Below are 17,982 nucleotides of genomic sequence, written 5' to 3'. Positions count from 1 at the left end.
AGAGGACTGGCAATCCCGACTGTCCACTTCGTTTCGCTTTTTAGATTTTTTCTGCTTTTGTTGCTTCGGGAGGAGGGGGGAGAGGACTGGGGCTGCCCCGGAGACCAGCATCCATTGACGCGGCCAGGGCAGGTGAGCGTAGGAGAACCGTCCACTTCCTAGTACCTGTCATTTTAAATGTCATTTGAAATGACAGATAACAGCGTGTCCGTGAAGTGTTAGGCCCACGCACCCAGGTTACTGTATAGGCGCTGTATAGCGCTCTATACAGTAAAATGGGTTACGCGGGCCTAACGCTTCATGGACGCTTCTTAGACGCAGCTTGTATTTGCAAGCTATTTACATACAGGATCGAGCGGTAGGTGAGCTGGACTGTGCGTGCGGCAACCGCGGTGCGCCGGGCACTAACGCAGCTCTTCCTACCACGCGTTACTGGATTGACCTGATAGTGATTAGATGGGCTATCCAGAGTTTTTAACCCTGTGGAATTGGATCACAGTGAGATCGCGTAGCCCCAACAATAATGAACTAGCATTTCCAGAGGTATTTGCTTTAGAAGATCTGCTAACCAAACTTGTGAGGGTACAAGCAGCTTCCCTTGTACCAATACCCATTATAGCGACCCCTTTTGAAAGGTTGGCCATGGACCTAATGGGACCCCTAGAAAGATGTACCCAAGGGACTAGGTGTATCTTAGTCATCTATTGTGCCATAAGGTAGCCACAGTCAGTACCTTTATGAAATATAAAAACCCAAAAGATGGTGATTGGTCTAATGGAGGTTTTTTTTCCTGGTTTGGCCTGATCAGGGAGCTCCATTCATTTTCAAGGTAACCAATCAACTTTACATCTTACATGGAGTAAAAACTCTATGGACCTTGTTTTATCATCCACAAACTGAGCACCTGGTTGAATGCTTAAAAAAAAACCAAAACCCTCAAGCAGATGTTGAGAAAATTTGAGGCAGAAGATGGCAAGAACTGGGACTTGTTACCCTACGTGTTTGCAATCTAAAGTGCTCCAGAGCTTGACAGGGGTTTTTTTTTTTTTAGTTTGCGTATAGGGTAAGACCAAGAGGCATCCCTGATATAGCTCGGGAGACTTGGGAAGAGGAACCAACCTTTGGACAGAACTTAGTCTATTACATTTTCCAAGAATGGCTAAGAGGCAGGGGAGGCTACATGCTTGTGCCTAGAGAGCATCAGGCTATCCAAACCTAAGTGTACAATCGCTTCACAATACAATGGCAATTACAGCTGGGCGATTGCATTCTTGTCCTCCTTCCATCTTCAAAGAGCAAATTATCATCCTGATAGCAAGGATAAGAACATAAGAAATTGCCATGCTGGGTCAGACCAAGGGTCCATCAAGCCCAGCATCCTGTTTCCAACAGAGGCCAAAACCAGGCCACAAGAACCTGGCAATTACCCAAACACTAAGAAGAACCCATGCTACTAATGCAATTAATAGCAGTGGCTATTCCCTAAGAAAAATTGATTAATAGCCATTAATGGACTTCTCCTCCAAGAACTTATCCAAACCTTTTTTGAACCCAGCTACACTAACTGCACTAACCACATCCTCTGGCAACAAATTCCAGAGCTTAATTCATATGAAGTAAAGAGAAAACTGTGGACTACAAAATAGCCCAACTGGATAAGCGGAAGAAAACTCAGATATTCGAAATAAACCTACTGAAAAAGTGGGTTGTTCTGATGTATGAACTTGTTCATGTAGAGGAATTTGATCCAGAAGCCTCCATTAACACAAACCTACTCCAAGTTCCTTTTGGAGATCAACTCTCCACCTCACAAAAAGCCGATTTAGGTTGGTTGGTGCACCGGAATATCATCTTCTCAAACCTATAAGGTTCTCGCAACTTGCATAGCATCACACCTCCCAGAGTTGTAGTTTGGCAATGGCTGTACAGGATTCTTGAGGCCAGATGTCATGTTATTGAGGCCAAAGTAAAGGAAATGCTCTGACTTGGAGTATCGGAAGAGTCTAATAGTGGCTTGTCTGCATCCATCATTTTGATACCAAAGTCTGATGGTAGCATCAGGTTTTGTATAGACTTCAGAAAAGTCAGAGGTTTCAAAACTTGATGCATACCCAATGCCACTAGTTGATGAACTTCTTGAGTATCTGGGATCAGCCCAGTTTATTTCCACATTAGACCTCATGAAGGGATTTTGGAAAGTCCCCCTCACCCCAGCAGCAAATAAGGCTTTTTCTTCACACCGGATGGACTTTTCCAGTTAACAGTTCTGCCTCTTAGGCTCCACAGGGCTTAGTTGATCACCCCTTGAGGCCACACCAAGCTTATGCAGCTGCCTACCTTGATGACATCATCGTCTATAGCCCAGACTGGAAGACACATTTAAACCAATTCCAGACTGTGCTAACAAGTCTAGGGAAAGCAAGAGGTATCTGCCAGGGAAAGGGGGCAAGAAGTCCAGTATCTCGGCTATGCCCTTGGAAGGTCTATCTGTAGACCTGGAAAGGCGAGGCAATCACGCAGATGCCAATCCCACAAACAAAAACACCTCGTATGGTGTTATAGAATTTTCATACCCACTTTCTCAGAGAAAGCCTAACCGCTCATGTGGCTGTTAATGAAGAAGGTCCAGAAGTCCACAGAAGCTGAGGAGGCCTTCCAGGGTTTAAAAAAATTGATATGTTTAAAACCTGTGCTAAGTCATTTATGGTATAGACTAACACCTCAGAGGTAGGTTTAGGGGCAGTTTTGTCCCAAGAGAAAGATGGATAAGAACACCCTATGGTATTAGAAGCTAATGTTCCATGAGAGGCAATATTCAGTCGAGAAAGAGGCTTGGTGGTCAAGTGGGCCTTAGAGCCCTTTTGGTATTGCTTCCTAAGGTGGCAATTCTGCTTTTCTCTGGATGAAACAAAAACAAGGAGTGTAATGTGAGAGTCATGAGATGATTTCCGGCTTTCCAACCCTTCAACTCCAAGAATCGGCATAGAGCAGGAAAAGAAAACACCAAAGCAGACTTCTATCAAGAGAAGTGTCTCTAGTTTACAGGCAGGTGCTCACTCTAGGAAGGCTGAGCTGAGAATGTATATAGAAAGCTTTCCCAGAACACTTTAAAGGATGGCCTCAACTATCTGGCCCATTCCTCCTTAAGAGCCAGCCTAGCAAGGGATTCTGGTCCTAGGGAGTTTCCCTTCACCAGGGGATAAGAAGTCGGGGTCCAGAAGGGTTGAGAAAGGTATTTAAGTGAAGTGTATGCTTTGACAGTTTGTTTAAACTTTGACTTGGGAAAAGATTGCTAAGGTAAACAGACTTTTTTTTGTTTTTCTTTGTTTTGTAGATAATGGGCTGCTTCCTAGATGGTGGCTTCTCCCATTACCACACAGCTTCATTGTCAGCCTTCTCAACTATTCTTTTCCTTTGATCCCAACAGAATTTGTATCTGAGGCTCTGCTTTCTAGAACAGCTTTCCTGCATCTGTTAGAGCAGAGAGTGATCGTTCTCATTTTAAAAAGAACTTAGACATATCTCTTTTTCTCTAGCCTTCTCAGACTGAGTATTGCTCGATCTTTTAAGCTATGTTTTTGGTTTTTTTAACTTTCCCAAGAGGTGTTATACAATGTTGCTTTTTAGTTGTTTTGGCATGTTTCTGTTTTGTTTTGAGTAAGGTTTGGTTATGCTTGACTGTGTATGTTGATTGTAATCTGCTGAGATTAGTGGATCAGCGGAATAGAAATTGTGGAAATGAATTGGTGTAGTAATGCCAAAGATATTTCCAACTGGCTTAGAGGCCTGTATTGTGCTATGCAATACATTGGCTAATCTTCAGATTATAGTGTGTCAAAGCTCATCAAGTCAGATGTTCTGAGAGCTGTTTTATCGAAAACATCTGCAAAGTTGGGGTATCTGCGAATACACCTTCACATCCCACTACTGTCTGGAAAATGTTTCAATAAATAACAGTAACTTTGGACATGAAGTTTTGCACAGCCTGTTAACCCAGTAGTCAACTCTCCTTGTGGTGATCTGGGTTAAGAACATAAGAAATTGCCATACTGGGTTAGACCAAGGGTCCATCAAGCCCAGGATCCTGTTTCCATCAGTGGCCAATCCAGGCTACAAGTGCCTGGCAAGTACCTAAACACTAAATAGATCCAATGCTACTGATGCCTGTAATAATAATGTTTCCATTCAGCACATGTTATTTATTTCATTCACTGTAACTTTTATCACTCCCCCTGTTTATTGTAAACCGGCATGATGTGATACTCTCACGAATGCCGGTATAGAAAAAACTAAAATAAATAAAAAATAAATAAATAGCAGTGGCTATTTTCTAAGTCATCTTAATTAATAGCAGTTAATGGACTTCTCCTCCAAGAACATATCCAAACCTTTTTTAAACCCAGCTACACTAACTTCCCTAACCACATCCTCTGGCAACAAATTCCAGAGTTTAATTGTGCGTTGAGTGAAAAAAGAATTTTCTCTGATTAGTTTTAAATGTGCTACTTGCTAACTTCATGGAGTGCCCCCAATCCTTCTTATCCAAAAGAGTAAATAACAGATTCACATATACCTATTTTAAACCTCTCATTTATTTATTTATTTCGAGGTTTTTATATACCGAAGTATAGCGGGAAGCCTTCACTCCGGTTTACAAGATAACAACTTAAAAATTTTGGTAACACTGGAACGAATTGATATACAGTGAACAGGATAACAACTTGATACAGTTTGGTAATACTGGATCGGATTAATAAATAGTGAGCTGAGTAATGAACGGGTTAAAAGGGGGAGCAACGCTTTTAAAGACCTCTATCTTATCCCCCTTCAGCTGTTTCTTCTGAACAGCTCTAACCTCTTTAGCCTTTCCTTACAGGGGAGCTGATCCATCCCCTTTATCATTTTGGTTGCCCTTCTCTGTACCTTCTCCAGTGCAACTATATCTTTTTTGAGATGCGATGACCAGAACTGTACACAGTACTCAAGGTGCGGTCTCACCATGGAGCAATACAGAGGTATTATGATATTTTCTGTTTTATTCACCATTCCCTTCCTAATAATTCCTAACATTCTGTTTGCTTTTTTGACTCCACATCACACTGTGCTGACTATTTCAATGTATTATCCACTATGATGCCTAGATCCTTTTCCTGGGTGGTAGCTCCTAATATGGAACCTTCCATAATGTAACTACAGCATGCATGCTTTTCAGTAAGTGCTCTGCTGCAACCTTCAGTTTGGTGGTACTCTCATATCATCGCTAATTCAGCCTTGGTCATTGACGGGGAAAGCAAGTTTATTTACCATAAACTGGGTACTCATGAATTAGCCATGCTTAATGCCTACTTGCCTTCCTGGAGAGTTGACTACTTAGCTGAGCTTAATAAATGGACTTAGTGGCTTATGAGGCAGCTTGCACACTGGATAATTAGCTAAGCGGACTTCTACATATGCTCAGTAGTAATTTTACTGAACTAGAGAAATATGTCCATTCGGCACAGCTGGATGACATCACCCCTATGTCATGGCTAATTCATCTTGCTGTCTACTGAGAGTCCCATTTATACAGGGTCATTTATCATTTTACGATAGGGCTGCAGCATTGTACAAATCAACTCCTCTTGTTCTTTTCATCCATTCTAATGACTGCAAATGTTTAGGGATGTTAATACTACTATGAATATCTTAGAATGTTTGTTACAACACCTCCCAGACCCCACCTCACCTTCTGAAGCCCACCCCAATTGAAAGTGCTCCTAATACAGTGGTACATATATAGAATGTTATACTGATCTCTCTCTCTCTTTTTTGCCCCCCCCCCTCCCCCATATAGATTAAGCCATGCAATATATTAATCAGCATGTGAAGTGAAAAATAGTGCAAAGGAGCAGGGTAATTAGCCTAACCATGCACCACCCTTTTTTTTTTTTTTATCATGGGCGCTGTTTCCACCATATTTATAGCATTTTGATAAATCTAGGGGTTTGTAAGTAAACTTGCTTTGGTCTTGTGTTAAAGGAGCTGGTATTTTTTCTCATGCTTTATGCTTGTAATTTACAATGCTGCGAAAAAATTGGGAGTGAATCTGTTTAGTATTACATTTTCAAGAGGATGTATCCTATAAAGTTGTAATCTGGAAATCTTTGGCCTTAAATGCATGACTATCTTCCAGTGAAAGGAAACTTATTTTATTTCCTGGTTTCAGTAGCAATAAAGTTAATTTTGAATTGTTGTTATTTACTCTTTTGTTGAAAAGATAATACTATGGATATGAATATATGGTAGAATATTATAATCAGTTACTCCAAATCGTTATTCAAATGTAAAAAAAATGGGAACCTGTACATTTTATATCTTAATCTCTCACTTTGCTGTATTTTCTTTTGTCTGTTTGACAACATACATGCGGCTTGTTTTGTATTCTGCATTATTTTGTTTTTGTGTTATGTTGATATTCATTGTTAAAATAATTCAAATTTTGAACTAAAAAAAAAGGAAGAAAGGGGTATAGATGTGTCTCTCCAAGTCAGCCTCCGGACCCCACTTGACAGAAGTCTCAGCAACAGGATTTGCTGCAGAAGGAACTCTTCTCTCTCAAGAAACCAATGCAGTTGAGCCTGTTCTACTGGGAAAAGAGGGCAGGGGTTTTACTCCAAGTCTTTCCTGATTCAAAAGAAAACAGGAGGACTCCATCCCAGCTACCTAAGGGCTTTGAACAAATTTCTGAAAAGAGAAAAGTTCAAGATGATTTCCTTGGACACATTAATTCCCTTTTTATAAAACGGGGACTGGCTAAGCTGTTTCAATCTGAAGGATGCTTGTAACTACATAGTTTCTGTGACCTGGAAATATCACTATCTCAGACTTCTTGTAGGGGATCATTGCTTCCCGTGTCTGGCCATAGAGGCAGTGCATCTGCACAGACTGGGAGTTCACATGTTCAGTTACCTGGATGACTGGCTGGTGAAGAACACATCTCAGACAGGTTCCACAGAATTAAAGTGCAGAGCCATCTGTATGTTTGGGGTTTGTCATCAACTACCCTAAATCCCACTTGAGCCCATCATTTCAATTGAAGTTTATAGGAGCAATGCTAGTCACTGAAGGCTATCATGTTGATACTGCAGTGGAAGGATTCAGATGAGTCAGTAGATATCAGCCATGGACATGTTGAGGTTGTTGAACCTTATGGCATCAGCAGTGCTTTTTAATCCCTTGTCACATCTCTAAATGAGGAGAGTCCAATGGACCCTCAGATCACAGTGGCTTCAAGCCACTTAGGATCTCGAAGATAGCAAGGACACACTGTCCTGATGACAAATCTGACCAGAGGCATACTCTTTCAAATTCCTCCAATTCAAATTATTCTGACCATGGATGCATCCAACGTGGGAGAGCCTTGTAGAAGAGCTCTGAATCCAAAGTGGTCTAGTTAGGAAAAACTTCATCAGATATACTTCCTGGTGCTAAGGGTGATTCAGTATGCTCTGAAGGCTTTCAGAGATGAGGTAGCAAACAAAGTAATTCTGGTCCAGATGAACAGTCAAGTAGCAGTGTTTTACATTAACAAGCAAGAAGTCACTGAATAATATCTCCTGTGGCAGGAGACTGGCCAAATGTGGAACCGAGCCATCTCTCAAAGGATGGTCCTCAGAGACATGTATATAGCAAATGAGCAGAATGTTTTTATGGACAAATTGAGTTGGTTCCCCCCCCCCCCTCCGAATTGTCAATGGATTGTGGGGAAGCAAATCAGATATTCTGCAAGTGGGGCATACCTATGGTAGATCTGTTTGTGTCCCACCAAAACAGGAAAGCCTTACTCTTCTGTACCAGTTAAGGGGCTCAAGTCAAACTAGCATCGGAAACTTTGCTCTCTATTGCTCCCTTGCTTTATGCCTATCCTCTGAATCTGCTCATTGTAAAGGCTTTGTTGAAGCTCAGAGAAGTCTGGAGGACTACAATTCTCAGTGGATAAGCAGGATGGCAGTCCTCACACATGGGACTTTGAGGTCAGAGTCTAGAGCTTTCAGCATGCTCTACTGAGCTTGTGCAGCTGTATCCCCCTACCTGTCTCTTAGGCAGAGTCCCTCATGTATGTTGTCTTTTTCCACTAAGCTGTATGGTCGTGGGTTCAGCTTTGCTCGTCTCATAGCTAAAGCTGTGACAGTTCTGGAGCTGCAAGCAGCTGTTTTTTCAGGCAGAGCGTTGGTATTTTCTATTTTTTCTCACATCCCTTGCTGTAGTTTAGGTTTAATTTTTTTTTCTAGTCATTCTAACACTTCTCTGTCAGCCACATGGCAGGCCTCATGCACTATGCAGCTGACATACGTTTTTCCCCTTAATATTTATTTATTTAAACTTTTTTTACACCAAATCTGAATTTCTAAGCAGTTTCCATACTTACATCCATAAAATAGTAATACATAATATAAAATGTAATACATAACATAAAACAAAATAAAACCAAACGTGCAATTAAAACATGACAAAACATAGAAATTAGCTATTCATCTTCCTCCTTTATTATTTTCTCCTGCATTAGTTTGCTCATACTCTGTTTATTCTAATAAATATGAGATAAGATTATTATACCCTAGGACTATCAGAGACCAGTCAACAGACTATTCAAAAGCCTCCTGAAAAAATAACGCATTTACCAATTTTCTAAATTTTAAAAAGAAGTCTCTTGTTTGATTGGACGAGGCAACAAATTCCAAAGTTCAGGGCCTTGCACGTAAAACAGTCTCTCTCACAATCCATCAAGCTTTACTACTTTAAAAGAAGGCAAGTACATTTAAAGCAGAAGATCTGTGGTCTGAAGGCCCATAAAACTTCAGTACAACATTAAAACTGACAGGCACCATGTTATTAAGACCTTGAAAACTAACATTAAAATCTTAAACTGGATCTCCTCCACTTAACAGGAACCCAATGATATTGAGATAACAGAGGGGAAATGTGTTCACGAATAGAAACCCCAGAGTCTATCATTGCAGCTGGATTTTGGACATACTGCAAAGCCTTGATAGAGGATTGGGGGAGATAAATTTACAAGGCATTGCAGTAGTCCAAAGACAAAAGGACCAAGGAATGTATCACAGTTTTTAGATCTTTTTCTTTCTTTTAACTACTTATATAGAAATAGATTCAATGGACAGTACAACCAACCAGACACAGAAAAAAGTATATACTCACAAAACATGCATCGCCACATGGTCTGTACAGCACTGACAGATTTATAAAATGCCCAGTATAAGCCCCAGATTTCATCATACATTGTAATTTTATCCCCTACTATGTAGGTCAGCTTTTCAATCAGTGCAATTGTATGTACCTGCCCCCTTGAATAAAGAGTGGGAGCAAACTTCCATTCAGTTGCTTCCAAAAAGCGTGCCGCGTGTTTGATTTGTTGAGCCAATAAACTCTTAATTTTACCTAAATCCCAAGAGTCCCACATCCCCAGAAGGCCCCAAGTGCCGGCGATTATGGTCAGGTGATTATTAATGATTTGGCTAGTCACTTCCCCACTCTTAGCCAGAAAGGGTTCACAAGGGGCATGCCCACCATGCATGGAAGTATATCCCATATACCTGTAACCCCATCCAACAAAAGGGGGGGATGCAGAGGGCCAGCACCTGTTTGTTTATTTATTTACTAATTTTATGTACCGTCATTCGGTGTAGCCATCACAACGGTTTACAACAGTAATAAAAAATACAATAAAGTAAAATCACAATAAAACAATACATTAAAAACTATTTCCTAGCGTGTAGCAGATGGACTCAGGACCAATGGGTACAGTGTACTCCTGATAGCAGTTGGAGACTGATCAGATTTCAATCTGACGTCACCCCTAGTACATATCCGCCTGCAGGAAGTGCAGATCTTCAGTATTTTCCATCTCCATACCAGTTAGGGACTATCTGCACGCTCTCACAGCGTTAGAACACATTTAATGGAGAAAACCCAAATTCGGAAGAAAACCTACTCGGAAGACGAGCCCCGCTCTCCCGCAGTGATACCCTCGCGTCCCTCCCCCAGTTGAGAATTCCCGAGGTGATTTCCGTGGTCCCTCGAAGGTAAGCCTCGGTCCGGTGGCTGATTCGCAGCGAGGACCTAGCCCCCGATCTCGGGCCCGGCTGAGAAGCAGCGGGTGCACCCTTGAGCGCGGCGGGGAAGGTATTTGCCCTCTACCCCCACAGCCGGAGACCGCCCGGAACGAAACCGGGAAGCACCGAAGACCAGGTAAGGTAGAAATCTTCAGCATAGACTCCAGTCTCCGAGGTTCGAGGAGTCGCACAGGTCGCCGGCCGGGACCAGTGCAGCTGGGTTGATCCGCCCTACCAGGGCCAGGCCCTGGCTAGTTCAAAGGGTCTTCCCACGTGGAGACCCTCTGAGGTGGTCGCCATTTTGTCCGCGTGGTCGCCGCCGCCATCTTGGCCCTGTCCGCCGTCTTGATCCGGGCGCACAAGGCTAGCTAGGCGCATAAAGTACTTGTGCACATAAAGTTACAAGCCCAAGGGCCGTGTGCAGAAAGTTACACGCCCAAGGGCCGTGCGCATAAGATATACGCGCATTGCGCGCCTACCGGGCTGAGCGCATACCTGCAACTTGGGTGCACAACTATGTGCACAACCCGCACGCACATCTTAGATGCGCCGGAGCGCATAAAGGTTTACGCTCCTATAGCCATGGCACCACCAGAAACGGAGATCAAGGCCTCTGCCCAGCGTGCCATATCAGAGCAGCACAAAATGAAGATGCCAATGCCCTGTGCGCTCAGTGCGAAGAGGCCCTGGGAGATCCAGTCCAGGGCCAGTCCCACCCAGGGCCAAGTTCTAGCTCCTCAGTGAGTACCCCGGAGCTAGCAAATCCCAGCAGGACAACCCCTCAGATGGGGTCCCCCAGGGACTCAACACTTTAGCTTGGACCCAGTGTCTATCTCATGGGTGGAATTCTTCAAAGGGCTACACACCTTCGTCCACATGCAGACGGAGCCTCCGGCAAAACAGCCACAGCCTCCACCAGAGGACCTTTATGCCCCAGGCCCTCTAGGCCTAGACAAATGTTTCCACCGCCCAGAAGCCCCACCTATGGGGACACAGACAACTCTGAAGAGGAAGCAGAGCCCCTAGAAGAGGGGGAACTTCCCCGGGGACAGAGCCTCACCGAACCATGAGGTGCTTCTTCACCAAGGACAAGCTCCCTGACCTGGTCACCCACAGCCTGAAGGAGCTCGCTATCCGGGCGCAAGTGCTTCGGGGGAACCTAAGACGAATCCCCTGCTAGAGGGCCTCCGCCAGACCTCCTGCCATTTCCCTCTGTTACAAGCCGTCCAGCAGCTGATTGACCTGGAATGGAGTGCTCCAGAATCTACATTCAAAGGGGGATGAGCTATGGCAGCCATGTACCCCCTGGACCCAGCAGCCAAAGACCTTCTGACATGCCCAAAAGTGGATGCCATGGTCTGCACGGTCTCAAAGCCACACTACTATCCCAGTGGAGGGGGAGGAGCAGCGCTCAAAGATGCTCATGACCGGCGTCTGGAATCCATCCTTAAACAGTCCTTTGACATCGCCACTATGTCCCTACAAATAGCGGCCTGCTGCACTGTAGTGACACGTGCCTGCCTCTCTCAGACCAGGAGCAACACCCCTGGGGAAGCCATGGAACCAACAGTATCATTCTTTGCGGATGCTGCTTCCGATCTGGTGCACACAGCGGCCAGAGGAGTGTCATCAGCAGTGGCTGCCAGGAGACCACTCTGGCTCCGAAGCTGGTCAGCCGACGCATCTTCCAAAACATGTCTCACAAGGATGCCCTTCAAGGGATCCCTCCTGTTCGGCAGCAAACTAAACTGGCCAACAAATGAGGCGAGTCCCCACTGCCGCGCCTACCGGAGGACAGGAATAAGAGAAACCAGCGACCCTTCCCCCGGTCCTCCAGGGGCAGAGGCTCACAGCGCTTCAATCCATACAGAAGCAACTATCAAGCGCCCCACCCTACGGGCAGGAACCAGTCCTTTTGGAACAAGCACAACAAGAGAGGAACCAGCTCGGGTCCAGGCCCCAGCCACACTCCACAATGAGATTCAGCCGACCTGTCCAAGGGAAGAAGCCATAGGGGGCAGACTAGTCCTACCACAGATGGGTCGAGATAACTTCGTACAAGTGGGTCCTAGCCATTATTCGAGAGGGGTACTACCTGGATTTCCTACGAACCCCTCCAGACAAGTTAATGGAATCCCCCTGTAACGACCGCTCCAAGAGGGTGGCAGTGGAAGCTACACTGACCAGACTACTGGCCCTCGAGGCCATAACCCCAGTGCCTCCACAAGAAGTAAATACTTGGCATTATTCCATTTATTTAATTGTCCCCAAGAAAGAGGGGATGTTCAGGCCCATCCTGGACCTCAAGTCGGTCAACTGCCACCTGAGGATTCCCCGCTTCCGCATGGAAAACCCTACGCTCAATAATAAGGGAGATACAACCGGGAGAGTTTCTCACATCCCTGGATCTTTCGGAGGCCTACCTACACATCCGAATTCATCAGGAACACCAGCGTTTCCTACGCTTCAAAATCCTGGACTGTCACTACCAGTTTCGGGCATTACCCTTCGGGTTAGTCACAGCACCCTGGACATTCACCAAGATCATAGTGGTGGTGGCGGCAACACTGATGAGGAAGGAAGGAATCCTCATACACCCTTATCTAGATGATTGGCTGATCAGGGCGAAATCCCCAGAGGAAAGCCACCAAGCAACCAACAGAGTCAAAACTCTTCTGGAGAGCCTAGGATGGGTGGTCAACACAAAAAAAAGTTGTCTGCAGCCCTCGCAGTCTCTAGAATACCTAGGAGTCCGATTCGACACCAAAGAAGACGAGGTCAGCCCGACTCCCACGAGGAGATCAAAACTGAGTAACCGGTTACAAATCCTGCTGAGCGAACCCCACCCCACAGCATGGGATTACCTGCAAGTCCTCGGGCTGATGGCATCCACACTGAAAGTAGTGCCATGGGCGTGAGCTCACAAGAGACCCCTACAGCGCTCGCTTCTATCGCGATGGAATCCACTGTCTCAGAACTACGCCGTACGTCTACCACTCCCAGGCAGAGTCCAGACCCAGCTACGAAGGTGGCTGCAGGCCAGCCACCTGAGCCAGGGAATAAGACTATCTTCACTAACCTGGACCCTGCTCACCACAGACGCCAGCCTACGAGGATGGGGAGTACACTGCAAGGAGCTAACTGCCCAAGGGCAGTGGAACACAGAAGAGTTGGGATGGAACATCAATCGTCTAGAAGCGCGGGCAGTCAGACTAGCCTGCCTACGGTTCGTTCACAGACTCTGAGACAAAGCAGTCAGAGTAATGTCGGACAACGCCACAACAGTGGCCTACATTGACCGCCAGGGGGGAACCAGAAGCCAACAGGTGTCTCTGGAAATAGACCCCCTAATGTCGTGGGCAGAAGTAAATCTCCCAAAGATCTCGGCCGTCCACATCGCCGGGAAAGACAACATCACAGCGGACTACCTCAGCAGAGAAAGTCTAGACCCAGGAGAATGGAAGCTGTTGACCGCAGCGTTCCAAATGATAGTGAACCTGTGGGGAACACCAGACATGGATCTTCTGGCAAACCGGTCCAACGCCCAAGTACCCAGGTACTTCAGCCGCAGGTGGGAACCTCAGTCCCAGGGGATCGATGCCCTGATACAGACGGCCACAGGGGACTCTTTTATACGCCTTCCCGCCGTGGCCCCTATTGGGCGCAATCATTCACAAGATACAGCTACACAGGGGACTAGTACTTCTGGTGGCCCCGGACTGGCCAAGAAGACCGTGGTACGCAGACAGTAGAAGACTACTGGCAGGGACCCCCCTGCCACTGCCTCCACACAGAGACCTGCTTCAACTAGGACCGATCCTCCACGAGGATCCAGCTCAATTCTCTCTTATGGCCTGGCCATTGAGAGGGCTCGCCTGAGAAAGAGCGGATACTCGGGGGCTGTAATCGACACCCTACTCCGAGCACGCAAGTTCTCCACATCTTTAATGTACATAAGGATTTGGAGAGTATTCGAAGCCTGTTGTGAGGACCATGACATCATACCACGCTCAATTAAAGTTCCCGTGATCCTGGAATTCCTGCAGAACGGGTTACAGAAGGGTCTGTCCCTCAGCTCCATCAAGGTACAGGTGGCCACATTGTCATGCTACGGCCCCAAGAGCGAGGGCAACAGCATAGCTTCTCACCCGCAGGTTTCACGCTTCCTGAAAGGAGTCAAACACATCCGCCAACCATTAAAGTGGCCGGTACCTCTTTGGAATCACAACCTGGTCCTGGATTTTCTGGCAGCAACCTCGTTCAGACCTCTCAGAGGTCTGTCCCCCTGCCTGTTAACACTAAAGACAGCATTCCTGCTGGCAGTTAGTTCAGCCCACCGCATTTCAGAACTACAAGCACTGTCCTGCCGTGAGCCGTTCCTCAGGCTCACCCCGGGAACCATCCAGCTACGCACGGTCCCTTCGTTCCTTCCCAAAGTGGTGTCACGCTTCCATCTTAACCAAGCCATCTCGCTACCATCGCCAGATGAGTCGAAGAATTTGGAAGAAGCTCGTAGTCTATGCCACCTCAACATCGGTAGACTTCTATCCAGATACCTGGAAATGTCGGAACCCGTACGAAAAACGGACCACCTATTCGTCCTCTACAGCGGGAAGAGACAAGGGGAAGCGGCCTCGCGGACAGCCATAGCCCGCTGGATCAAGGAAGTCATCAAGGCGGCCTACGTAGAAGCAGGCAAGCCACTGCCTCTACAGATCAAGGCCCATTCTACTAGAGCCTAGGCAGTGTCCTGGACGGGAGCCAGTGCAGTGATTGAAGACCAGGGGTTATGTGCTCATCGACTAGGTGAGTGGGGGCATTTTGTGTTCCTTGTTAGTCTTAAGGTGGTTTTGGGGAGTCCAGTGTATAGATAATTGCAATAATCCAAGTCAGTAAGAATTAAAGCTTAGAGAACTGTACAGAAGACGTGTGTTTAGGAGTATAATAAGACACAGGAATTGCATTTTGGCAAAGGAAGCTTGAATGACCGACTTAATCTGAGATTTTATTAAGAGTGTCAGAACTAATAATATACCCAGATTGCAAGTCTTATGTGTGATATGGAGAGTGATATTCGTCGCTTCCCGCTCTGCCAGTTTCTAACCCAGTCACTCTAGGTTCCATACCAAGGGTGTTCAATTTATTTATTTCTGTGGCGAACCATGTCAAAGGCCTTACTGAAATCCCAATATACTATGTCAAGCACTTTCCCTTGATTAAATTCACTGGTCACCGAATCAAAGAAATTATTCAGATTCATCTTACAAGATTTACCTTTAGTACAATCATACTGTCTCAGATGATGCAATCATTTGGATTCCAGAAACTTCACTATCCTCTATTTTAGCAGCAATTCCATTAATTTGCTCACCACAGAGGTCAGCCTTCTCCTTACTTCCACTTTTGTGGATAGGAATCATATCTGCCCCTTTCTAGTCCTCCGGAACTATTCTCAACTAAAGCATTAAAAAGGTCAGCCAGCCAGGACTTTTCTAAGTTCCCTCAATACCCATTTGATCCCATCGTCTTATCTACTTTGTTTAGTTAGCTCCTCACAAAAACAGTGTTCTAAAAATCAATTTATTTTACCTCATTTCTCATCTTATTTGTGTTTGTTTTATGTGGTTGTGCTCCAGGCCCATCCACAATGAACAAAGAGCAGCAATATTTGTTAAGCAATTTTGCTTTTTCCTCCCCTTCACCTCTGAGTCTCACAATGAATTTAGATTTGTATTTTTTAGTTAGAATGTAAAAAAATGTACCAGGGTATGAAGACTTTTGTAAGGCTCTATATATTTTTAAATAAACCAATGGTTCTCAATCTAGACTTCAGGATACCCCTGCCAGTTGAGTTTTCAGGTTATCCACAAATAATTTAAATGAAATAGATTTGCATGCACTACCTTCAGTGTATGCAAAGCTGTCTCATGCATATTCATCCTGAACTTCAGAGTGTCTTGGTGTGCCCTAAGGACGAGAATTATTGAGATATATATATATAGATAGATGGCTTCCAAATTTTAAATAGGAAGGCATATTTTACATTTATTATCAGTTTATGAGAACCTCACTTTCTTCAGGCAAATACTGTGGTGATATAATCCTCAGAGAAAAAAGCTGAACAAATATTTATTTTGTTGCATGAATTTGTGATATTGCCTTGTTGGAAGCAGTTTCTGAAACCATTCTATATATGTATAGTACCCACTTTTCTGCAATAAACGTCCCTGAATTTGGGCTAATGTTGGACAAGATTGAAAATACAAGTATTTTTAATCTTGAATTCATACAAATCCTTTTGCAGTTTTTACCCCTGAAGCAGGCATTGGTTGCCAGAACATGGCCATGGTAGGATTATAGTTTTATCCTTTAATCAATTCTTTTATTATGTTTTATTTATTAATTTATATTGCTGTTTGTTATGTCTTTGTTTTTGTTTTATTGGTTATACTCTTCATAAGGTAATGCTTGTTAAATGTGTCTTGATACTTTGTTATATACCATAAGGTTTCTAGTTTCCTATTTTTTTTACTTAATTTCTGCCATTTCCTTTTTAGCAGTAAAGGAATAAACAGCACACTGAGCACTATTTCAGTAAAATCTAATTTAAAAAATTCCCATATGCTTTAAGATATGGTGCTAGCAATCACTGTCAATTTCAAGTCACACTTTTTTAGTTTAGACTATTTTGGTTGTTTTTTAAGACTCTGTTCGTGCTTTTCTGAAACGGAACAAGAAGGGAAAATTCAGCGAGGAGGAGATGGGGAGTAGAGAAGCTGACCAGGAGCAGAAGCTGGCAGAGGAGAGAGATTTATCAGCGGCTATTGCAGTAGGTACTCGCTGTGAGGTCCATATAGCTGGACAGCCAACAAAACGAGGAACTGTCATGTATACTGGTGAGTCATTGAGGTGGATAGTTTTTGGAAGATGTACATTCTTTGTTCATTAATTCATTAAATTTCCATATCTAAGTGCTGAGCAAAACCAAACAATTGTCATTAATTATGCTTATTTAGCTGATGAAATCACAAGTAAATGCCAAGCAGGAAAGCATGTAGTACAAGGGAACACCATTTTATCAATATTACACAGGTCTCTACTCTTATGACAAACACATCTAGCTGATTGCTTTTTTTTTTTAATTGAAGTTTCAATTTCAGTTACATAAAATAATAGAAATATAGTTTACTCCAGCATATGTCATGAAAAATAAATTACATATAAGAATAATGAGAGAACCAAATAACAAGCGGATTCACAAGCAAATAACATCTAGCTGATTGCTTTTAAAGATTATGTTGATCTGGCTAGTGTGAGAATATTCAAGGCTATATTTAAATGGTAAAAGATGGGGGAAGAAAAGTGCTGCCATTTGATAGTGGTGACAGGGAGCAGGTGGAGGAGAGTGCTACCTGTTGGTGGTGGGTATGAGAGGGTGGAAGGAGAAGGATTCTCCTTTTGAAAGATTGTTCGGTATATATAGAGTGCAGCTCTGTTCTAAATAATGTAGTTTCCAAGAAACATATTGCAAACTGATAATTTTCAGAGGAATAGCCTTGTTAGTCTGTAGCGAAAATGACAAGAGGTGAGTAGCACCTTATAGACTTAACCTATTATGAGCTTTCCAGGAAAGAGTCCAGGTTATTAGATTGCAATCTGATGTTGATGCTTCTTCAAGCAGAGCTAAATTAGCCATGACGTATGGTGATGTCTTCCAACAGCGCCAAACAGATTCTTTTCTCCTAGCTCATAGAGCTTTTACTCTTCTGAACATGTGCAGGAGTTTCCGTTAAGGGTGCTGCTTCGTGAGCCCCTCAGACTTTTTTTTTTTATTTTGTCTGAGCTGCTGCACAGACATTTACCCTTTCTC

The 17,982-nt window shown here is 44.2% G+C and overlaps 1 protein-coding gene across 1 annotated transcript in view; it reads left to right on the top strand.

Moving 5' to 3' along the window:
• TBCB (tubulin folding cofactor B) overlaps positions 1 to 17,982 on the top strand; it is a 143,998-nt gene that overhangs the window by 88,193 nt on the left and 37,823 nt on the right. Inside the window, exon 4 of the mRNA XM_029571028.1 lies at positions 16,817 to 17,008. Within this exon, the coding sequence (XP_029426888.1) occupies positions 16,817 to 17,008 (192 nt within the window). The remainder of the gene's footprint in view (positions 1 to 16,816; positions 17,009 to 17,982) is intronic.

This window comes from Rhinatrema bivittatum, chromosome 11 (genome assembly GCF_901001135.1).
Source record: "Rhinatrema bivittatum chromosome 11, aRhiBiv1.1, whole genome shotgun sequence".
Taxonomy (NCBI): domain Eukaryota; kingdom Metazoa; phylum Chordata; class Amphibia; order Gymnophiona; family Rhinatrematidae; genus Rhinatrema; species Rhinatrema bivittatum.
This window is presented reverse-complemented; position numbering and strand designations above follow the sequence as displayed.